Source organism: Balaenoptera physalus (genome assembly GCF_965194825.1).
Source record: "Balaenoptera physalus genome assembly, chromosome: 12".
Taxonomy (NCBI): domain Eukaryota; kingdom Metazoa; phylum Chordata; class Mammalia; order Artiodactyla; family Balaenopteridae; genus Balaenoptera; species Balaenoptera physalus.
The window spans coordinates 20708169-20733975 of record NC_138897.1 but is presented as its reverse complement, the minus strand read 5'-3'; the positions used below and the strand labels follow the sequence as shown (position 1 = coordinate 20733975).

At 38.1% G+C, this 25807-nt stretch overlaps 1 protein-coding gene and 1 long non-coding RNA gene across 3 annotated transcripts in view; one reads left to right on the top strand and one right to left on the bottom strand.

Moving 5' to 3' along the window:
* Window positions 1–25807, bottom strand: part of MBD2 (methyl-CpG binding domain protein 2) — a 70509-nt gene that overhangs the window by 8197 nt on the left and 36505 nt on the right. The window contains exons 4-5 of one of the 2 annotated variants that reach the window (XM_082416638.1): window positions 1807–1897; window positions 333–510 (exon numbers count right to left, since the gene is read on the bottom strand). In XM_082416638.1, coding sequence (XP_082272764.1) covers window positions 333–510; window positions 1807–1897 — 269 coding nt within the window. Of the gene's footprint in view, window positions 1–332; window positions 511–1806; window positions 1898–25807 lie in introns of those variants that run through there. The other variant, XR_014251635.1, reaches the window with a different exon arrangement.
* LOC309639462 lies at window positions 12908–21158 on the top strand. The gene is made up of 2 exons (XR_014251669.1): window positions 12908–15000; window positions 15311–21158. It is a non-coding gene; the product is annotated as an uncharacterized lncRNA (long non-coding RNA).

Below are 25807 nucleotides of genomic sequence, written 5' to 3'. Positions count from 1 at the left end.
AATGAAGGGGCTCTTAGAGCAGAAAGGCAGAACCCCAGATGTCATAAGACACTGCAAAAATGATGTGGAGAGAGTACAGCTGATCTGTCCTTCGGACATCATCGTGATGATGTGCCTTATACACAGCACTGCTGCCTTTTTCAAGCATGTATTTGTTTTAAACGTTCTCTATCACCTTTCATTAGTTTCACAAAAGCTCTGTAAAAAAAAAAAAAAAGTATAACTTTCTGATTGATTCATCACTTACTAGATGTGCCACGGAACCTAACAGGCAGTATAAAATGTAACAAGTGTAAAAGACAAGCTTTTGAAGTCATGTTAAGCTGCCTTACCTAATGTCTTCATCTGTGACAATGAAAGCCTTGCAGAGGGGTTGAGATGTGTTAAGCCAAACAGCGGGGTTCTTTTCCACAGCAGCGGAGACTTGCCCTGTGATCGGTGCAGAGCTTGTGTGCAAAGCACTGGCAACAGCAGATAAAAGGGTCTCATCATTACTACCTGGACCAACTCCTGCAATTAGAAACATATATGAGTTAAAGGAAATTTCTAGATGTGCTGAGCAAACCTTATGTAACCGAAAACAACTGATATCTTTATATTCATTTGGGATCAGCTATTTAAAACTGACACAAGCTAAAGCAGCAAAGGATAATAGCATATCTATTTAGTTATTATACACCAAAGAACTAACATTAAAGAAACAGTAACAAAATACCTGAGTGTTATAATAAAACTTTAACATAACTTAAAAATACATTTTCCAAAGTATTAAACTTTTTAAAAGTTGGCTACATTTCCACAAGCAAGTTCAATTATGTTAATGATCTAAGTCCCTTCTAAGGTCATATTACACTCCAGTATCCCTATTAATGTGTCCCTAGGATCCTGGAATAGTTTCCCCTGTAGCTGTTTAACATTCATTTCTAGCCATATCTCAAAACTTATCTTTTTTGTGTAGGGATTTCAAAGGAAAAGCCAATGCAAGTATGCTGTACCTGCACCTTTAACAGCTTTTTCAAATACCTAACGAAATATCCAAATTAACAGAATTAATAATTGCACACCTTGACTACACGTAGGAGACTGGAACCGTGGCTACATTTAAGTGCATTGCTTAAAGTCCTAAACTTGTTAAAACAGTTAAAGCAATAATTTCCAAGAGCACAGAGGGATGAGGCAATATTCTAACCATGAATTATGAGGATTTTTGAGCAATCCACAATGTATCAAGTCTTAGAAGCCAAAGTTCTAATACTTGAAAAATAATGCTTGTCTACAAGTTGGAATTAACATATGATATGACAAGCACACCAGCAGCTGAGGTCTCCACCCCAGATCCCACTCACTCCTCTCCCTGGACCAACGGGCATCTGCTCCCACTGCTACTTGCAGCAGCAGTTTGTGGACAGAGAGGCAGAAGGAGAGCTGTTGGCTGCTTTTTTGATAAGAGCATGTGCTGGGGCCAGATGCTGCTTTGAGCAGGAAGCTTGGGACATTCTGTCATTCAGCTGCATTTGGTTCTAAAAGCAGCACATGGGTTAATTTACATGATGAACCCAACTAACCTAAAGCCAAAATGTACACGCAGAAAAAAATCTTAAGTAAGACGCTGCCCCGACGCATCCCTGCAACATACAAGCTTTTCAGGTACATTTCCTCTGGGTTTACTAAAACCCAAGAGGTACCTCATCCAGCAAGGCGTACAGTCCCCAAAGCAAAGAGTTGTCTCAATCATGTCTGACTCCACTGCACCTAACACAGACCCTGGCACATAGTAGGTACTGCTCAACTGAACTTGGATAATACCTTGAAGACCTTTAGGTAGTTCCATGGTTTTTATAATTTGTTCAGTTACATCTGATGCACTAAGTCCTTGTAGCCTCTTCTCCCAGAAAAGCTGTAAGGCAAAACATCACTGTTAATAGATACATTCTTGGGACAAGAAAGTAGCGCATCGATGCTGTTGAATAATGAAATTGAAATCATTTCAGTAGTTTCCTAATTTCCCCACTTTTTCCTTACAAAAAGCTAAATGATATTCCAAGCATGACTTCAACACATCATAATTCTTTCAAGTTATATTACTCAAAAACTTTTGTTTTGTTATTCTATGCAAACTATTCACTTGTTACATACAATAGATTGTTATGTGCTATGTACTATATATAGTCCTTTATAAGGTATCTTCCAAAGAGTATAACTTGAATTTTTTAAAGATTCATTTGGCATGAAAATTTAATGTTATAATTTACCAGGAAAGAGAAAAACTATATTATGTAATACCTCTTAATCCAATATTGTTTGGGAAATAACTCCTCCACCTATGTGATTTTTCCAAGACACTGAAGTTTAGCCCTTTAGCATACTTTAAGGGGAAAAGGGCCATTTTTTAATGGAAACTTTCCTAAAATGTCTTACATACTACCTTGCTTTTTAAACAGGATGTGATGTTCATGAGCGACTCTCTTCCTGTTGCACAGAGCCTGGGTTGCCTTAGCCACTCGGGGGCCCCAGGTCATCCTTCTGGTACCAGTGAGCACACTGAAGTCTCTTCACACCCTCTGGGGCTAGTGAGGTACGCAATTGCTTATTCAAACACTAAATGGTCCAGGACAGTTCTGTTTGATTTTATACCCTTCCTACACTTAGTTCTCTTTCCTAGTTGGCTATTACTTCTCACTAATATCATTCATCCCTTCGACATGTATTTATTGAGCTCCTACTATGTGCTGTGCTTGTCCTGTGGATGCAACAGTAGATGAGATAGACAGTGTCTTTGTCCTTAAGCCTCATCTCTTTTCTAGTCTGTTTCATATTTACTACAGCCCAAAAAACAGATAAAGGAATTCCTCAGGATTCGATATACCTGTCTTTAACCCTGGATACCCAGGGCCTGTCACGTGGTAAATACTGAAAAAATATTTGTGTGAATGACTGAATGTGGGAGTAAATGGACTCAGAATCAGGAACTTGAGGGACACACAAACCCAACTTGAGAGCCCAGCTATAGTTGTATGACCCTGGACAAGTTCTATAACCTCCGAAGTTTCAGTTTCCTCTTCTGTAAAATGTGGCAGCAATGACTATCACAAAAGATTACTATGGAGATTAAATAAAGCAGTATATGTAAACACCTGTCACAGAGTAGGAATAAGGTTCATTACATTTACTTTTAACAAATTTTGACCACTCTGAGGGCTTTTCAGGCTTATATTCTAACTTCAGGATATATGAAAAGTATCAAATAATCGCCTTCCAGACAAATGAAAAGATACAGTAAAATACTTCTATTTATGGCAGAACAATAATATGTTAGATTATATAATAACCACAATGCTAGCACCAAGAGTAACCTGCTTCACTGTCCTTTGAAGACCTCTGGTATATGGTTAACAGCTCCTTGTATCTCCACACAAATTACATCAGCAGCAGAATATGTGGTCAACACATATGAGGACATGAATATATCAACCGTCATGAGAAAAATAGTTAGGTGAAGGTAATAATTAATGAATGTGATAAATGTCCCAAGAAAGTCTGCCTGCTTTTCCTCTTTGGGGAAATAACAATCATCTATGCTTTGAATATCAAAACTACAGGAAAAAAAATAAGAAAAACGAAAGTGCAGTTAATTCCTAATGAAAAAGCATACAGAGGGAGTCAGTGAATATGAGATTAGTAAGTGCTTTTATAATAAAATTATATATATATAATCTGTAAAAATAACACTGCCAAAAACCAAGTTTGAAAACCTTGTACAGAGATGATTACTAACAAATTACATCTAAAAATTCCAATTCTAGATAGCAAAAGTTAAATTGTTTACCCTCTATAATTTTTAATGTTTAAATTCCTATTAATTTGAAGGAAAACAAAAATTTAGAAAGAAAAATTTTGCAAAATAAATCTTGGATTGAGAAACAAGTGTACAGCTCTAGATTACAAATCCTGGTACCACTACGCGTCATCTGATAGCCCTCAACTAAATGTGAAGTTGAAACTGAAAGGTTGATGAGCTCTTTATAAATGAAATGCTTATGCCATGAAAATGGAGATACATGTATTTATGAATGTATAAGTGTGTATGTGTGTATTTCTCCCTGCCCCTACCCCCCCGCCCCCGAGAAGTAGGGAGGTAGTGGGAAAGTTCAGAGCAGGAAAGGAGGCTAGTCTGAGAAAAGAAAATATTTAACTGGTCAAGGGTACCACTGCCATCCTCTCCATTCTGTCCACCATGCGTTCAAAGCGAACAAGCTTGCCTAGGTTCCATGAGGACTGGAGCCATCTTCACGAGTTAGGTGTCTGTTTACACTTCAATACGTCCCTAACTCACTTTCTCTACACCCATCTTCTCCGGGTCCTACTTGTTTTGTTTTGGAGAGGGGGGATTCTTTGTACTTTAAAATATGTTTAAAATTTACACTGGGGGCTTCCCTGGTGGTGCAGTGGTTGAGAATCTGCCTGCCAATGCAGGGGACACGGGTTCGAGCCCTGGTCTGGGAAGATCCCACATGCTGCAGAGCAACTAGGCCCGTGAGCTACAACTACTGAGCCTGCGCGTCTGGAGCCTGTGTTCCGCAATAAGAGAGGCCGCGACAGTGAGAGGCCCGCGCACCGCGATGAAGAGTGGCCCCCGCTCGCCGCAACTAGAGAAAGCCCTCGCACAGAAACGAAGACCCAACACAGCCAAAAATAAATTAATTAATTAATTATTTTTTTAAAAAAATTTACACTGAGCAGGCATTATGCTAAGTGAAGGAGTCCAGTCTTTTACATATTGTATGACTGAATTTATATGACATCCTAAAAAAGAAAAAAACTATAGGGATGGTTGCCAGGGATTAGGGGTGGAGGGAAGGTCTCACTGCAAGGGGTTAGCACAAGGGAATTCCTTGGGGTGCTGGAATTGTACTCTCTGGTTTTTTTTTATAAACATAAACTTTATCCTGCTGATACAATTACCATTTTTTTTTCCCAAGCCAACTGCTCAAGGAATGATCAACATGCACTATCTCCATTCTCCCAGGCCCAGTTCAGCTTTATTACCCCACCCCCTATGCCATGAATTTCCATTAAGTTTACTGTAAAACTTAGTCAGCTCCTCTCACCAAGTTCAGTGACCTTTTCTCGGTATCTCTGGTCACTTTATAGCCCTGAATGCTTTGGAGGGGTGCAGGAAAAGGGAGAGGTCTTCCTCTGCCTGAAATTAAAATTTCTGATCTACTCTACTCATTTATGTATTCCATGTGTTTACTAGGTGATTAACTGTGGTCATCTGGAGTTCTTTTTATTGCATTTCCATTAGAAGTCTAAAGACAGAAATATCGAAAAGATGAATCTCCCTAAATTTGTAAGGAGTCCCCCACTAGGATAGCTGTCTTGTCCACCATACTTTCATGAACACTATTGCTTTCATAAATCCTAATCTACCCAATGAAAATCTGATTTCACCTGCCAAATCCAATAGTTTTCACGGCTTAACCTTGCTGCCTTGTGTGAGGTCAAATAGTCAATGTAATACTTTTAAGGATCTAATATTTGGAGAAACTCCCTAACGTGCTATCACTCTCAGTTATTACATCCCTTTCTAATCCCCACTAATCAGACCCTCCTCTAACATCATGTTTTCTTTGTCATCCTCCAGTATATAAGAGAACTGGATAGGTCCCATGTGTGCATCACTTTATATTGCCAACGATCTGGGCAATGCCCTATCCAACAAGCCAGTTGATAGAGAAGCACAGGATGGGATTAAAAGTCGTCCAAAACCAAAAAAAGTGCCTAAAATATCACTGACAGGGACAGTGCAGCTTTGGAGAAACCATCTTACTAGAAAGTGGAGCTCATCTCTACATCTTTGCTCCTCACACGAATGTAGGAAATACCTCTATGACATCAGTGGAAGCACAGCTGCAAGTGCTTTATCTATCTTATAGAGTCCCAGAGGACAAGCATGATGATGTGTTACAAAAGCTGCTTCATACGATCAAATCTGTTTCCTGAAAGTAAAACCAACCCAGAATACAACCGTATCATTTTCTTTTTTCAATGGCTGCAGATTTAACTGGGACTTTGGCAGGCTCTTTCAACGTGCCTTACAAATGGTATCCAAAGATGAGGACGAGGAAGAGACGGGGGTGTCAAACAATTCCTCGTGTCATACACAAACACACATCCCAATTCTGATGTGCTGGGAACGAAGGCTGATCATGTTTATGAGGACTGTCCTCCGTCACCCTGAGCTTAATAATACGTACTCTGAAGGGATCTGTGCTCTTCGGAGGAAGTCAGAACAGAAGGTTTTATTGGAAAAAAGCAGTAGAGAATCAATTCAAATTACAGATACCCTTTCAGTGCCCATTATACACAAAGCATTTTGCTGGGCACCAGGGATAGTTATTAGGATAACTGGCAATCAGGCAATCACTGCCCTCTAGCTGCTTACTGTTTGGTAAAAAACTAGCAAAACTCTATGAGGTAGACTGTAATAATTGCAATAATGAAGATACAAAATTAACTTCAATTTGGGAGAATCTGGAAGGGCTTTTAGGAAGAGGTAGCATTCGAAAAATGTATAAGAACTCTATAGAAGAGGAAAGACTACTCCAAGCCAAGGAAATAGCTTAAGCAAAGGCAGGGGAGTGAGACGGAGAGTATGGGCCGGTATTTCTAAATGTTTTTTATACACAAGAATAACCAGGGTGGCTTATTTTATATGCATATTCTAAGACCTCAGCCCCAGAGATTCTGTTCAGTAAGTCTGGGGTTAGAGAGCTGGCTTTTATTTTATTTTTTTAACCAGTGTCTTAGGTGATTCTGATGCAGGCCGGGGATCTCAGTTTGAAAAAGGCTGGTCTGGTCTGTGCTGAGAGAACGGCAGTATACACAGAGGGCTGTGTACACTGATCACCGAGACCTCCGAGTTATTCCTGATTCTACCAGAAGATAAAAAACACATCATGCTATCCTCTCCTCACAGAGAACAGGAGGAAGATATTTGCCTTTCTATTTTTCACTGCAGGAGGACGTGTGTCAAAGTATATTTAAGAGTATAGCAAATTATTTAGGTGTAAACAGAAAAAGGGCTTGCCCGAAGTTCTGTTTATGCCCAGGCATATTCTCTTGGTGGAATAAGAGGAGGAGGACGACAACTCCCACTTACCCACCGGGCCCTTTCCTTCAGCCTGGCGCTGTGCTCAGGGCTTTACATACAGTAATTCGGTTAGTCTTTCCTACAGCATTTTGAAGAAGACATCATTGGTCCCGCCTACAGTAACTCACCAAAGGTGCACAACCAGTCAGCGGTGCAGCTGGAATTAACACTCAGGTCAGTGTGATTAAACAGTCCTGATCTTAACAGTAAAAGCTCTGGAAGAGCATTTACATGCACGGCTCTGTGTTAATAGTAACAGGCCTGAGACCCTTGTAGTCATGAAATCAAAGGCAGATGAAAGATCAGTAACTGCTAAGAAAATTGTCAAGTTGCTCTTAATCCATTCACCTACTAAGTAATGCTGTGTAAATTGCCCACTGTAGGTGACTGGTGCCGACACCTGCCTCCTCCTCATGTAGAAATAAGAGGCCTGGGGCTTCCCTGGTGGCGCAGTGGTTGAGAATCTGCCTGCCAATGCAGGGGACGTGGGTTCGAGCCCTGGTCTGGGAAGATCCCACATGCCGCGGAGCAGCTGGGCCCCGTGAGCCACAATTACTGGGCTTGTGCGTCTGGAGCCTGTGCTCCGCAACAAGAGAGGCCGCGATAGTGAGAGGCCCGCGCACCGTGATGAAGAGTGGCCCCCGCTTGCCACAACTAGAGAAAGCCCTAGTGCAGAAACGAAGACCCAACACAGCCATAAATAAATAAATAAAAATTTAAAAAAAAAAAAAAAAAAAAAAAAAAGAAATAAGAGGCCTGGCTGTGTAATGTATTTTGGCTAAAGCTGGCACAGGGTTTCAAGATGGTATCAAGGGACATCCCTGGCGGTGCAGTGGCTAAGACTCTGTGCTCCCAATGCAGGGGGCCCGGGTTTGATCCCTGCTCAGGGAACTAGATCCCATATGCATGCCACAGCTAAGAGTTCGCATGCCACAACTAAGGAGCTGATGAGCCGCAACTAAGGAGCCCGCCTGCTGCAACTAAGACCCAGCACATCCAAATAAATATATATATATTTTTTTTTAATTTTTATTTATCTATCTATTTATTTATTTTTGGCTGCGTTGGGTCTTTGTTGCTGCACGCGGGCTTTCTCTAGTTGCGGCGAGCGGGGGCTACTCTTCAATGTGGTGCACAGGCTTCTCATTGCAGTGGCTTCTCTTGTTGAGGAGCATGGGCTCTAGGCACGCAGGCTCAGTAGTTGTGGAATGCGGGCTTCAGTAGTTGTGGCTCACGGGCTCTAGAGCACAGGCTCAGTAGTTGTGGCGCACGGGCTTAGTTGCTCCACGGCATGTGGGATCTTCCCAGACCAGGGCTCGAACCCATGTCCCCTGCACTGGAGGATGGATTCTTAACCACTGCGCCACCAGGGAAGTCCCCAAAATAAATAAATATTAAAAAAAAAAAAAGATGATACCAAACCATAATGTGGGGTAGCTCACATGATAAAAACCAAAGAATTGGTATAAAATATATTCTCTACAAATTAGCTTTCTTAGAATTAATTGCAAATATAGATGACATTGAACACCACATTTTTTATTTGGTGGATAAAAATTAAAGACAGAAACCCGTACTCCAAGAAAACTCTTTCAGATAAGTCACACTAACAATGGAGTGTTAGCTCCAATGGATGTTTCATAAAACAGGAGAGATGGAGTGATTTACGAAGCTTATAGAATGGAAGACTTTTGAGTTTTTTCTGTAAGAGTACTATTTTTGCTTACTTATGCGAATATCTATTTCTCATGAACACAAGGAAAAGCATCTAGATCAAATACACATTTTCATCCACCATTATATTTAATTTGAAAAGCACTGTGTAGTGTTTTAAAAGAATTCACTGATTCAAAGAAATTGACCTCCTATGTATGCTCATGACCTCAACTTGAGAGTCAACTGGACAGTAGGAAGATTGAACTTCTGAGTAGCTGAGTGAACGGGACTGGCCTTCAGAGTCAGACCGACCTAGGTTCAAATCCATTCTTTGTCATTTACTAGCTTTATAAACTTAGACAAGTAACATAGCCTGTTTCAGCTTCCTACCCTATGGAATGGGACAATAAAAACAATCTCAAATGGTTATGGACACTACATGAGGAGGTTTTATAAACACTTGAAGATAACCCATAGAGAGCAAATATCAGTTTACTACTTAGTTTTACCCACGGCGTCTAGCACACTGTTTTATCACACAATAGTACCTAGTAAGTAATTGGTCATCTTATTAAAATTAACAAATATAAACACAGCAGAAAGAGTCAGCTCTGAAAGGTACGTATTTACAAAGGAAGACTGAGATGTGCATTCCAGTCTGCCAGTTCCGCCCAGATTTTCAGCGGTGGGGCGGGGGGGCTTTCTTGCTACTCCAAGTATCTTAAAACCCTTCCCCTTCCTTTTCTCATCCAAGCCAGTCTGCGCCCCTCCGGGGCCCAAGGTTGGCTGGGAGAACTCTGGTAAGCAGGAGAGCTACACAGTTTGCAAGGCCCAGTACAAAATGAAAATGTGAGGCTCTTGTTCCGAAAGTTATTAAGACTATTTCATGATGACAGCACAGCATGTGACCAGGCACGGGCCCTAGTAAGGAACTGCTCAGGTCACACGCCCAGGGAGCCAGAGGGATGGTAACTACGTGCCGGGTGGAAAGGAGGAGAGACCAGCAGAGACAGGAGACCCCCGTGCCGTGCAGCAGTACTTAGGGAAACGCTGTGGTATAATCTCATTCTGTGAATTCCTTAAAAGTAGCAGGGCAACAGAAAATTGTTCTGGCCGGATCTATGCAATAACAAAGGAACCTTCCCTTCACTCCGCGTCAAAACAGCCCAAGGATTTCTCTTCCCTCTTGCCACTCCTCATTTGGAAGACTGGAGCAAGGACCCCTGCCAAAGCCTCTGTGAGTGACCTGTACGGTAGGAAGAAGGGAAGCCCAGGGAAGGAGGAAGTCATAATGGGGAAGAAGGACAGAAGCCTAAAGAGGGATGAGAATTTTGTTCTATTTAAAGGACAGTGGATAACATGGAAGCTTTTCATTAAGATTTCCTGAAACTGTAATTTTCTTGTTATTTTTACTCCATCTATTTCCATCTTGTGATGATAGTAGAGCCCTCAGAGAAACCTCAAAAGGCTGTAAGCTTGTTTCAAGAACAGAAGGTAGAAAAGAAACTGGAAACAAACGACATTTCTGTTCCTCAGTGAAGCAACAAGGCAAAAAACTCAAACCAGTAGCAGTAGCCTAGCGCTGAGTTTCTCAATCTTGGCATTACTGACGTTTCAAGTTGGATAATTCTTGGTTCTCAATGTTTAGCGACATCCTTGGCCTACACCCACTAGATACGAGTAGCACCACCCCAGTTGTGACAGCCAAAATGTCTCTGGACACTGCCAAATTTCCCCAGGTATTTGGGGTCGGGGCGGGAGGACAAAATCAGGTCTGGCTAAGAATCAGGGGTCCAGAGAAAGAGAAAGGGGAGAGGAGACAGGAGGTTTACAGTGGCAGGGGCCCAGATCTCAGAGCTGAGACAGAAGGGAGACCCTTCCCTGGCATATGCATCACCACACCAGCCCCCTTCTCGACTTTCAGAGAGTCTCTATCCCAGCTCTCCATTCCCGGGCCTTACCAGAACCACACTAAGTGGCCTGGAGCTGGCTGCCTCTTTTGTCACTGCCAGACAGCCAGGGGGTGAGTACGATAAAGCAGAAGTGGGAGAAACACTTCTTACCTTAAGACCTGAAATTGAACACACTTCCTGATAGAAACATGGTTATAAACAGTAATTATTTTTAGTAATTCAGACACACTTTAGATTTAATTGTCTTTTATGGGCTGGTCCAGGACACTAGAACCATTTATAATATCATTTCTATTGGAAGATGTGGGGTTCCAAAAGACTGAAACACGACATTTTATATCCCAACCTGTAAGTTGAAAAGCATTTGTGTGTACAGATTTTAGAGGGAGTTCTCTGTTATTACCACAGCATCAGAGACCACATGTATGTGCAAAGATGTCACTGACTACTGAGAAAAACACAGCTCCATTCAGAATGACTTTAGGTGTTCAAATACAGGTATGGTAACAAAATAGAACCATGGGTTGATCTTGAACATTTTAACTTCCACAAATTCTTAGTATGTAGCTATCAGTAGGGCCTGGCCAATATTAAATTAAAAGCCCAGGGAAAAAGCATCCCGCCAAACTGAGCCATACAAAAACTTAAAACTTAGATCTTCATATAATTTTCATATCTTGTCTTAAATTACATCTTCCCTTCCCTTTTGAAATGATAATCTCCATTAGAAAAAATCAAACTGACTATATAGAACACACTGAGATTTCGATAGTGAAACTAAATTCATCTAAAACTGCGATATATCCAAACCCCAGATTTCTTGAGCTTTCCTCCCTGCCCCACAGATGGCCCCTGGACCATTTCACCCTTCCTTTACTTTTCTCCTATCTCAGAGGACTAAGTACCCTGCTGTCTTTCTAAGAGCTTCTCTACAGTGATGCTTGGTCATATCTTCTCCTGCCTCCTTCTGATCCTGCCCATCGATTTACAATATCCTCCTCTCACACTTTCCATTTTACCCCTTCCTCTCCTTGGGCTTCTTCCCCTGAAGTGACAGATACACTGGAACATGGCTAACATAAAAAGTGTCCTTATTTAACTACATCTCCTTCAAACCATCTGTCTTCCTCCTTCCACTAGGAGAGAAACTTTCTTGTTTCCTCACCTTCCATTCATTCTTTCCTTCTAACCTCGACTCTGCTCCTACTATTATATTAGCACTGACCTGCCCAAGGTCACAGTAACCTTCTAATTACCAAATCCAATTCCTGATTCAAGCCTCCTTTGCCCTACTTCACTGTTGCCACTGCCTGCTGTCAGAAGACTTATGAAAGTCTGCGTTTTATGATGCTTCTCTGTATGTTTCTGTATTTTCTATTACTGTTAGGCAACAAATTAAGACTTCTAACAGTAATTGTCAAAGAAATAAGACTATAAGCAATTTTTCTAATAAAAACAAATATTTAAAATGTATGAGATGAAATATACCAGGACTTCCCTGGTGGCGCAGTGGTTAAGACTTCGCACTCCCAATGCAGGGGGCCCAGATTCAATCCCTGGTAAGGGAACTAGATCCCACATGCATGCCACAACTAAGAGTTCACATGCCACAACTAAGAGTTCGCACTCCAGAACTAAGGAGCCCACCCGTGTGCCGCAACTAAGGAGCCAGCGAGCCACACCTAAGGAGCCCTTGAGCTGCAACTAAGGAGCCTGCCTGACGCAACTAAGATCTGGCACAACCAAATAAATAAATAAATAAATCTTAAAAACAAAACAGAACAAAACAAAATAATTATCAACATTTAAAAACAAAAGATGTAATATACCTTTTAAAGTATTTGGGCACAGAAGTGTTAATACTTTGTAAAGTAGAAGAACCAAAAGTTACCTTTAAAATTTAACCATTTTATGAATTTTAACTTGCACAGTCTTCATCTCTGTCAAAAGCATGATGCGAGACACTCAAATTTCATGGGATGAATTTGTGGCTAAGTAGAGGGAATACAGGGTAACAGGAAAACCACTGGTTTGGAAGTTTAATGCTTTGGTCCTGACTCAACCATTAACTAGATGTGCTGTCTTAGGGAAGTCACTTAATCGCCTTTGGATGTATCTTCACTAGTAAAACTAGAAATACTAATAACTGCCTTATCTACCTCAGAAGATAAACACTGATAAAAAATGAGGAAGTTCTTTGAAAACATAAAAATTTTATTGTATTGTTTAGAATATTTTCCAATGTTAGGATTCCATAAATTCAATGAATATCTTATTCACTTTTCTAAGGCTTTTGCTAAATCGAATCAAAGAACAAAGGATCTTGTCATGTATTTGTAGACTAAACCAAAACCCAAAAAATGTACACTTTATATTCAGTGATTCATGAAAAGCTAAATATGCAAGACACTGGGTTAGGGCTACACAGAAGAACAATGTTTCCTGCCCAGAAGGAATTTGCTGTCCAGTTTATAAACTGCTCTATTTCAAATCAACCCCATATGATATCTGAGTTGCTAGTTTTGGTCAGCAAAAACAACTTAACTTAAATACCATGGCCTGCAAACATCAAAAGACAAACACGAGCTACCCTTTTATTTTGGGGGAGTGGGCTAGGAAGAAAGGGCTAGATAATGACAAGAAAATTATTACGTAAATCAAGGAAAAGCTTGACTCATGTGGTTGTGCAAACTACAGTGAGATCGTTTGTTAAGGCAAAAGATAACAATGTGGGCTGGAGAGGATGGAAGGATGAAGCAAGAGGCAGTAGAGCTGAGGAGGATGGAGGTGCAGTAACCGCCCGCTGCAGCTGCTCGTCTGAACTCTGTCATGGACGCCACTTCACTTACACAAAGTGGGTAGGTAATACTTGCCAAGTACCTGAAAAGGTACTGTTACCCTAAGATAACCATGGAATAAGAATACTTGCTCATGAGGCCTATAAGTTTTTCATGTGCTACTCCCACAGGAAAAGTGGTAACAATTTTCTTATCAATATGTAAGTCCATATAAGGATGTAGCTATGTTCCTTTATTTCTTGTATGTCATATTTCCACACAGTTGAAATTATTTGTTCAGTGTTTGTTTTCCTTATTAGATTGGAAGTTTTATAAGGAGAGGATGCATGACTGATTTGTGTGTTTGTACAGAACCTGTAATAGAAGCAACAATATACTCTGTTTAATAAATGAATTAATGATTTCAAAACCCACTCGAGTGCAAGAACTTTAATCTCTGATAGAGAGCTATCACTAGTTGTTTATCAGAAGAGAGGCCCTTCAGAAGAGCTTCCCTGAAACTAATTTCAATAGTATAAAGTAATTCCTCATTGTTATAGTGGGACATTAATAGACACTATTTCCTTTTTAATATCAATAAATCAAGAAATAGACGTACATACGTACTATTTAAAACATGACATTGAGCAACGACTAGAACTAAAATCAGGTTACAAATCCTCAAAATTATCAGAAGTATGAATTTAAGTGGAAAACCCAGACCTCAGAACAAAAATATTAATACCAGAAAATGACAATAAAATATTAAAAACAGTATATAAATAGAATGATAGAATCAAGACCAAACATATCTATAAAATCAATAAATGTAATGGTCAACTCGGCTATAAAAGAAAAAATGACCCTCAGATCAGATAGAAAAAAAAAAATCAACTGTATGTTTCATGGAAAAAAAAAAAATTTCTAAAAATAAAGGGACTCAAAAAATAAAAAATAAAAAAAAAATAAAGGGACTCAAAAAACTAACAATAAAGAGTAAAGAAATAGAAAGCAAATATAGACAATGAGAAAACAAAGGCTCCAATATTACTAGAAAATTACTTCAAGGCAGTAAGCGTCAAATAAGACAAAGCTTAACCCATTATAATTAACTAACTTCCATAAAATAAATATTATCTTAATAAATTTGATGATAAAATTGGAGTTTGGTTTTCCACGGGGAAATGTGCATGTATAGACTGAGTTCAAAACTTGTTAAGAAAGCTCTCCCCAATACTTCATTCCACCTTTCACCTAGATACTACCAACATCAGAGAAAAGAGGGTATCACAGATACTACAAACATTAAAAATATTACTAGAAAATATTATGAACATCCTTATATCATTAACTTGAAAATTATGAAATGCACAAATTCCTAGAAAAACATGTTCTCAAAGTTGGTATAGGAACTATGAATATTCATCCATGTACTCATTGAATAAATTGAATCTGCAATTTCAAGGCCTCCCACTTAAAAACAACAACAACGGCTTCCCTGGTGGCGCAGTGGTTGAGGGTCTGCCTGCCAATGCAGGGGACACGGGTTCGAGCCCAGGTCTGGGAGGATCCCACATGCCGCGGAGCAACTAGGCCCGTGGGCCACAACTACTGAGTCTGCACACCTGGAGCTTGTGCTCCGCAACAAGAGAGGCCGCGACAGTGAGAGGCCCGCACACCACGATGAAGAGTGGCCCCGGCTTGCTGCAACTACAGAAAGCCCTCGCACAGAAACGAAGACCCAACACAGCCAAAAATAAATTAAATAAATAAATTAATTAAAAACAACAACAACAACAACAACAAATTAGGCTGAGATGACTTCACAATTAAGTCTTCTAAACATTTAAAGAAAAGTACCAATCCTCCACAAATTCTTCCAGAGAATATTAAAAGAGAGATCACCTCCCAGCTTATTTTACAAGGTCAGCAAAACCTTGATACTAAAGCTTGAGAAGAAACTTATGAGAAAAGAAAAATACACATCAATCTCTCTTGTGACTATAAATGCAAAAAATCCTAAACAAAATAACACCAAATCTAAACAGTGATAACACAACATGACCACACTGAGCTTAATCCAGGAATTCAAGGTATGTTTAAAGGCTTTTCCATTTAAAAAACTCAAGCCTTGCAATCTACCACATCAACCAATCACTGTAATTCACCCTATTAACAGAAAAGAGATCATTATATCATTTAACTAGGTAGGGAAAATAATTTGATAAAATTCAATACCCATTCATGAAAAATATTCTTAGTAAACTAGGAATATAGTGAATTTCCTTAATTTGACAAAGGGTATTTACCAAAAACCTACAGCAAGCACCATATTTAATGGAGAATGATTAAAAACATTCCCTGGTATTACAATAACAGACAAGGATGTCTGCTATCACTTTTATTCAAGATCGTATTAGCATTCCAAGCCAGTGAAATAAGACAAGGAAAAAAAAAAAAAATCAAAGGTTTAAGGATTGGCAAGGAAGAAATAAAACTCTCGTTTGCAGGTGATATGTTTGTTCATGTGCAAAGTTGGAGAGACTCACTATCTAATAAGTGAATTTAGGAAGATAACTGAATACATAGTCAATATACAAAATTCAGCTTATTTCTTCATATTAGCAACAGATAACTAGAAAAAATTTAAATGTAATCAGAATAGCATCAAAAAACATCAAATATCTAGAAATCAATTAAAGATGTAAGATGTCTAGACTGAAAACTATAAAATCTTAATGGTGGGATATACAAGGTTAGTGAATTTTAAGACTTAATATTGTAAAAATGTTAATTCTCCCCCAAATTGATCTATAGATTTAAATCCTGGCAGGTTTTGAAGAAGACTGGACAAGCTGAGTCTAAAGTGTATGTGGGGGACTTCCCTGGTGGTCCAGTGGTTAAGACTTCACCTTCCAATGCAGGGGGTATGGGTTTGATCCCTGGTCAGGAAGCTAAGATCCCACATGCCTCGTGGCCAAAAAAAACCAGAACATAAAACAGAAGCAATATTGTAACAAATTCAATAAAGACTTTAAAAATGGTCCACATCAAAAAAAAAAAAAACCTTTAAATAAATGAATAAACAAATAAAATAAAATGTATGTGGAAATGCCAACAGCCAAGACTAACCAAGATAATCTTGAATGAAGAATAAGAAAGCTGGAAAACTTACACTACCAGACATCAAGACTTTTTATAAAACTACAGCAATTAAAAAGAGTGCAGTATTGAGAAACAACAAACAGACCAATGAAATAAAACAGAGTGTAGAAACAGATTCACATGTACAAATAGGGCAAAGGAGCAGAACAGACCAAAAACAGACTTTCACACTTACACATTTCATTTATGACAGAGGTGACAACACAAAGCAACAGAAAAAGAATGGTCTTTCAGTAAATGGTGCTGGGTCAACTGGATATCCATATGGGAAAAAAATAAGTCTACCTCACATCATACACAAAAGTCAATTCCAGATGGATCACAGACCCAAATGCAAAAGTAAAACAAAGCTTTCAGAAGATGACATGGGGAATATATTGATAACCTTGGGGTAAGCAAAAATTTCTTAAACACGTCACAGAAATAAAAGGAAATAAAAGGAAGAGACTGATAAGTATATCCTTTACTTTTTGTAAATCATCATTGAAGTATTACATACAGGAAAGTGTAAAAAAAACATAAGTATACAGCTCACTGGAGTTTCATAAAGTAAACACTCATGTAACTACCATGCAGATCAAGAAATAGAATATCACTAGCACCCCAGAAGCCCCCACCCCACACTCTCCCAGTCTCTATCCCACCTCCCAACTCTCTTAAAATTATGAACTTACATTTACCAAAAAACACCATTAAGGAAGTGGAAAAGGTAAGTCACAAACTGGAAGAAGATATGTGTGATAGATGTATCTGACAAAGTACTGATACTCAGAATATACAAAGAACTCCCACAAGTCAATGAAAAAAAGATAAACAACATAACAGAACAATACATAAAAGAGTAGGCACTTCAAAAGAAAGGATATCTATGCAGCCAATAGACACACAAACAGTGCACAGTATCATTAAACACCAAGGAAATGCAAGTTAAAACTGTAACAAATACACCTAAACACATACCAGAATGTTCAAAATTTTAAAGACTGATAATACCAAGTGCTGACAAGAATTTGAAGCAACTGCACACTGCTGGTAGAAGGGTAACTTTGTATAATCACTTTGGAAAACTATATGGTAGCATCTAATAAAGCTGAACATATGCATACTCTATGACCCAGCACTCCTACTCCTCTATAAGCTCAAAACCAAAAACACATACTAGAATATTCACTGAAGAATATCCATAATAGCCAACAAGAAAGACAGAAACTAAAATAACAGCAACAGAATAGTCAATGCAGGGAACAGAGAAAAAACAAATATCATACAAATAAAAAATTTCCCTATAATTAATAGACTCAGAGAAGAAAGAGTAGAGGTTGTATCCATAAAACAAGAACAGCAAAATTTTATATACAAAAGCCAAGAAACAGCTGCTGGAAATTAAAAATATGATCACCAAAATAAAAAAATCAAAAAAAGGACTAAAGGTAAAATCAAGAAAATATCCCAGAAAGTAAAACAACAACAATAATAAGACGGAAAATACAGAAGTAGAAATAGTAGAAAAAGTAGAAATAGATGGCTAATACACAACTCATACAAAGAGAATGGAAAGTTAGGGGATTCAGGAGAAAATGGGAAAAAATGACACAGGAAAATTTCCCACGCAAAGGATAGTAGTCACGTCTATCACCTACTAGGTGCCTGGTGAATGAAAAAAGGCCTACAGGCGCATATCAGTGAATTTTTAAAAATCATAAATATACTGAACTTTTTAAGAGAGAAAAAAGAAGACCATAAAAGAGGAAGAGAGATTGAGCATGGCACTGAACTTCTCTTTGGCAACTCTAAAGCTAGAGAACAATGAAGCAATGCCTTCAAAACTTCAGGGAAAATGGTTCTTAATCTAAGATTTCATACCCAGACAAACTGGGTTGTGTCCAGCTGGAATAAAGTTTATTTCCAATGTGCAGGTTCTCAACTTTACGTCCCATTTTATTTTATTAGAAAGCTACTAGAGGATTTGTTACAAACTGAAGGCATCTACTGAGACAGAGGAAGACAGAACTCCAGAAAACAAACTCCCCACACAGAAGCACAGTAAAGAAGATCCTCAGAGCTACAGCTATACAGCAAGGCCAGAGAATGCATTCAGACTGAGGAGGAGCAGAGGTGATTCCAGGAAAGACACAAGAAGGAACCCCACGGATTTCAGCATAAGGAAAGTATTATTGATGGGCATGTAGCAGAAACAAGCATGAGGAAAGATTAACTCTGTTATAAAGAAAACTTAGCATACAATTCCTAAGACTGACAACAATAAAGCATTCTGATGCTGATGATAAGACATTACTTGCCATAACCATGAATAACTTTCAGTCATAGTAATGTAAACCCTGACTATTTAACCTATTTAACTAAAAATGTGGTATAACTATGTTGGGAGCATGAAGCAGAGAGAGAACTATGTACTCATGTACCATTGTGGGAAGTCAAGAAATAATGTCTAAAATTAATAAAGAAATAGGATAATAAGTTTATTATTCAGAAATATAAAGGTAATTATAAAGGGAAGTGACCAGAATTGAGATTAAATGCTTCTGGAAATGGAACTAAAAGACACAAAAAGTAGGAAACTACTGTTTTGAAACACAAGTTTTTAAGCATTGATTTTTTTTTTCATCTATATTCCTACGTTTCTTAGAGAAATACAAAAATCTCAAAAAATGCCATGGACCTCCCCATATCGGTGAAATATTTTTAAGTGATCTAGAGAAATATATGATGATTAAAGGTCACTATGAATGAAAAACCTATGGATTCATTAATTTTTTTTTAAAAAGTCACATATCATCTTTCAGCTGCAACTCTTACCCCCATAAAACTGACAAGTCACCAAACCGGTTTTCTCTATAGGGCTCCAACCCATCATCCTTTACCTGGATCTTTTACTTCCCACAACTGCTTTAAGAGTATACATTTTCTAATACTTATATTCATATTTTATTATTTAAAAAACATTTCCACATTCCAGTCAACGACATTGTTTTCCCAGTTACGTTAAATTTTAAAACTCTCCTCATAGGCACAGCTAATTCATAGATAAATTTTGTCAATTATTTTATGACCAGCATGAAACCAATCTTATCATCTATGCCCTAGCTTCCTATACTTTCTTCAACGGTCTCCTGGCCTTAAGTCAGTTATCATATTACATACAAGAGCCAGATTAAAACCTCTGTCTAGGGACTTCCCTGGTGGCACAGTGGTTAAGAATCTGCCTGCCAATGCAGGGGACATGGGTTCGAGCCCAGGTTCAGGAAGATCCCACATGCCACGGAGCAACTAAGCCCGTGCACCACAACTACTGAGCCTGTGCTCTAGAGCCCACGTGCCACAACTACGGAAGCCCATGCGCCTAGAGCCTGCGCTCTGCAACAAGAGAAGCTACCACAATGAGAAGCCCAGCACCGAAACCAAGAGTAGCCCCCGCTCGCTGCAACTAGAAAAAGACCGTGTGCAGCAACGAAGACCCAACGCAGTCAAAAATTAAATAAATAAATAAATAAATAAATTTAAACCTCTGTCTAGAATGTCCTCCCCATACTTCTCTTCTTTCAAAGACCATATATTCTCTCACTCCTCTACTTTTTGTTTTCATTGCATTTACCATGCCATGACACATTATATATGTATTTATCTGTTGTCTCTCTCCCTATCACTCTAGAAAGTAAGTTCCATGAGAGCAGGGACTTGGTTTTGCTCACTGCAGTATTCCCACCACTTAGAAACGTGCCTGCCACAAGTTGAGGGCTCAATTTATGATTTTTGAATTTAAAAAAAATTCATTCATTCATTAATGTGACAAATATGTGTTAAGCACTGACGTAATGGAGACACTGTGGATAAAGCAATGAACAACTAATACAGTTATGATCAGAAAAGGAGAAAGGAGAAGCACTAAGGAGGGTCTCTAAACCTAGACTTCATGAATCAGGTTTCTTGAACAGATGAAGCAATATCTAAGTTCAGACTTGAGGGATGAGTAGGAAATAGCTAATTAAAGTGGGAAAGAAAGCAGCAGGAAATATGATCAGGGAATGCAAGGGCAGGGTGCAGAGGGGGAGATGGATAGCACATTCAAAAATCTGCAGTTTCACATGATTCAGTTGCAGAACAAGGGACGAATGTGAGGCCAGAGAGATACACAAAAGCCAAATCATGAAGGACTTTGTAAGTTATGTTAAGTGTTTTGACTTTAAAAGTCATGTTTAGGGGGCTTCCCTGGTGGCACGGTGGTTGAGAATCTGCCTGCTGATGCAGGGGACACGGGTTCGAGCCCTGGTCTGGGGGGATCCCACGTGCCACGGAGCAGCTGGGCCCGTGAGCCACAAATACTGAGCCTGCACGTCTGGAGCCTGTGCTCCGCAACAAGAGAGGCCGCGATGGTGAGAGGCCCGCACACTGCGATGAGGAGCGGCCCCCGCTTGCCACAACTAGAGAAAGCCCTCGCACAGAAACGAAGACCCAACACAGCCAAAAAATAATTAATTAATTAATTAATTATTTTAAAAAAGTCATGTTTAGTTTTTTTTTACCTAAAAACTAACACGAATTAAAATGTTTTCAGCAGAATAACACTATTAGATCATTGTGTCAAACAGATCTTCAGGATGCAGTATGAAGAAAGAATTGAAGAAAATAAGACAAGAAGCAGAGAGATGAAATGAGAGTTACTTGGTAGAGAGATGGAGCAAGTGAATATTTAGGAGGTAGGGTCAACAGGACTCGTTGGCTAATTAGATTTGGGGGTAAGAGATGGGAAGAGTCAAGGATGATGCTCACTTTCTGGGATGATGCTAAATTTCTGGCTTAGGCGGCCAAGTGGGCAGTGGTACATACAGTGAGATAAAGCATACAGAAGAAAGAGCTGGTTTGAAGGGATGATGATGAAGTTTGGGAAGATGGATTAGAGATACTGGTGAGACTTCCAAGCAAACAATGTTAGTAGATTGAGTGATACAAACAACTGAAGCTCAGGATAAAGATGTAAATTTGGAAATCAGTAACATATAGATGATAACTGAAGCCGTGACAATGAGTGAGATCATCCATGGAGGGTTTACATCCAGAGGAGAATGCACAGTATTCCCCAGGAAACCCCACCGTTTTGAAAGATAGACACAGAAAGAACACAGGATGGGGACTGAGAAAAAACAAAGAAGGAGGAAAACCAAGAGAGTACAGTGTCACAGAATAAAAGACAGTATTTCAGAAGGCAGGAGTAGTAGTCAAGAGTGCCTAATACTAAAACAGGTCAAGTAACGTAAGGACTGAAGTTTGCTCAACCAATTTAATTAGGGTCATCAATAATCTTGATGAGAACAGTTCAAGTGGCATAGTGAGAACAAAAGCAGTATTTCAGAGATATAAAAATTGAAGAGGTAAAGTAGATAGTAAATACACACAACTCCAAGAAGTTTGACTGTAAAGGGAAAAGAAAGAAAATGAATTCTAAAGGAGACACAGAGTAAAATAAATAAATTCTTAAGATAGGGAAGATTTGAATATATTTAAATGCTTTGGGGAAGAAGCCAGTTTAGAAAGAAGTTGAAGATGAAAGGTAGCTGACATAATCCATTGAGTGAGCTGTCTGAGAAGGTAACAGGGAATGTATCTGGGAAGCACAGATATTGGTATTAGCTTTAGGTCACAAGATATGGTCAAGTTCAGTTCAGAGGGGTAATAAAAAAGCTACTCCCTTGTTCAAATCCTTTAATCACTTCTCATTTGCAAATTTAAACACAAATGCTTTAGTCTGTTCAACTTCACGAATATTCAAATAAGTGCAAATTTAAAATGAAATACAGTTTTTATATAATGAATTACCAAGAAGAAGAAATATTGATAATAATACCATAGAAGGTAAGCTGAAACTGAATTGTACATAATTTGTCAATAGACTTTTAATTTGGTACAAGTCTTTGGAAATCAACTTGCCAGTATGTATCAAAAATCATAAATATTCATATTAATTATATTTCTGGGAATCTAGCCCAAGGAAATATTGAAAAATACAGGAAGGAACTTACATACATAAGGATACTCACTTGAGTACTACCTATAATGGTGAAAAATTGGAAATAATATGGAAATGATAAAGTAAATTGTATGCTAGTACAATGCACAGTTTTTGGAATAATATACAGTTAATTATAAAATTATAGCACACACATTATATAAAACATGGATTAATTGTGTATAATACAATGTTAGGTGAAATGTTTTAAAGTATGTATATATACATGGCATCTTTCCAACATCACCCACAATAATGTTTTTAAATAATACTGGACAACATATCTATTTCTTCTGCCCAGGCAGCCAATTTATCTGTCTAGAGACAAGGAATATAATATCCTCCATGGAACTCTGTGCTTTAGCTTATCTATTTCTCAATCATAAAAGCATTATACTAAAGACTAAACTAGAAATAATAGTCAGGGGTCAGGAAGAAGTAAATGTTAAAATGCCTGGAATGAACAGCAATTTTCAGGATTATAATAACTGAATAATAAAATATTTTATAAACTTTTCACACACAATGTCTTTAAAGTGCACATTTTTAAAATCTATCTTTCACCTAGAAAGTTTCTTCTAACATGTAAAAATAGTCACTCTCGGTTACTATCAAAAAGATGAGATTTAAGTGCTGGCAAGGATGTAGAGAAAAGGGAACCCTCATGCACTATTGGTAAGAATGTAAATCGGTACAGCCATGATGGAAAACATTTGAAGGTTCCTCAAGAAATTAGAAATAGAACTACCATATGACCCAGCAATCCCACTTCTGGCTATATATCCAAAGGAAATGAAATCAACATCTCAAAGAGATACCTGCACCCCCATATTCACTGCAACTTTATTCACAATAACCAAGTTATGGAAACAAACTAAGTGTCCATCGATGGATGAACGGATAATGTGTGTGTGTGTGTGTGTGTGTGTGTGTGTGTGTGTGTGTATATATATATATATGTATGTATGCATGTATATACACACACACAATGGAATATTATCATCCATAAAAAAGAAAGAAATCCTGCCATTTGTGATAACATAGATGAAACCTGCGGTCATTATGCTAAGTGAACTAAGTCAAACAGAGAAAGCAAACACTGTGTGATCTTGCTTATACGTGGAATCTCAAAAAACCAAACTCATAGAAACACAGAGTAGAATGGTGATTGCCAGGGGCTGAAGGTGGGGAAAATGGGGAGATGTTGATCAAAACGTACGAACTTCCAGTTACAAGATGAATAAGTTCTGGGGATCTAATGTGCAGCATGGTGACTACAGTTAACGATACTGTATCATACACCTGAAAGTTGTTAAGAGAGATCTTAAATGTTCTCACAATCACCACCACAACAAAAAAATGGTAATTATGTAAGGTGATAGATGTATTAACTAACTTTTTTCTGGTAATCATTTTGCAATGTATACGTGTATCAAATCGTCACATTGTACACCTTAAACTTACACGATGTTATATGTCAATTACATCTCAATAAAGCTGGAAAAAAATCATTACAAAAAAAATATTTGCAACGTATGCAAGGTATGTCAGGTATGATGACATATCTAACATATATAATGACACAATACAACTCAATAATAAATACACTAACAACCCAATTTAAAAATTGGCAAAAGATTTGACTAGACATGTCACTAACGATAAAATACAAGTGGTTTATAAACTCATGAAAAGATGGTCAACCTTAAGAGGTGTGGCCAAGATGGTGGTGTCGGAAGATGCTGAGCTCACCTCCTCCCATGGGCACACCAAAATTACAACTGTTTACAGAGTAGCTATCTATGAGAATGACCTGAAGACTAGCAGAAAAGATTTTCCACAACTAAAGATATAAAGAAGGAATCAAACTTATATGTGGAATCTAAAAAATAATACTAACGAATATATATGCAAAAAAGAAACAGACTCACAGATACAGAAAACAAACTAGTGGTTACCAAAGGGAAGAGGCAAGGGGGGAGGGGCAAATTAGGGGTATGGGGTTAAGACATACAAATTACTATGTATAAAATAGATAAGCAACAAGGATATATTGTACAGCACAAGGAATCACAGCCATTATCTTATAATAACTTTTAATGGAGTACAATCTGTAAAAATACTGAATCACTATGCTGTATACCTGAAACTAAAATAATATTGTAAAACAACTATACTTCAATAAAAAAAATTTTTTAAATAAAAACAAAAAAAAAAAAAAAAAAGACATTTCTGGAAGGGAGTAAAGGAAAGTTTCATATCCTTTGAACAAAGAATTAGCTAACAAAATAAAAGGGAAAAAATCTAGGATCAACTGGAAGATTTAAATCCACTTCTTCGGTGATTTAAATGTTTACTTTTGGGTAAAAAAGAGAATATTCTGTAAGAAATGTAATTAATATTCAAAGACTATCAGAAACACCTAAAGCCTATAGGCTTTAATTAAAAGGAAGAAGTAATGGCTCAAAAGATGAAGTTTCTTTGATTTGAGGATAAAAAAAGAGAAAAAGCAAGAGACCATAAAGTGTCAAAGATGACAGCATGAAAGAAACAGATATGTGAGTTCTTCATATATTGAAAGAAGGAAGCTAGGAAAGACACCCTTAACAGCAAAATCACTATTCAATTAGATTAAAAAGAATTTGGGGCATGTTTTACATATCTGGCCAAATAAGGATATTTCAATGATCTTACTGTTTGGGATAAGAGTCTTATAATTGGTAGAATTCCCTCCACCCCAGTCAAAATTTCTTTTTAATCTAATGACAAGACAAGTACATGTGAAATATGCCGATAGTACGTACAAAACTGGTTGGCTACTTACCCTATCATAACAGATTTTACAAATGCCATCTCTACCTTATAATTTTAATTGTAGGCAGAAATCACTGCTGAATTCTGTTTAATGCACTTTTGTTTGCATACCCTAATTTGCCCTTTTAAAACTAAGGCATTTTCAAGGAGTCAATACATTAGAATTTCATAATTTATACATTTTATAGAACTCAAATTAGACTGCCATAGAGACAGAACTAGGCATATGATGTTTGTTATATAAAAGCAGAATTATGAATTTCTATGATTGCTTCACATCTAAACTAATCACTTCAAACCGATTCAA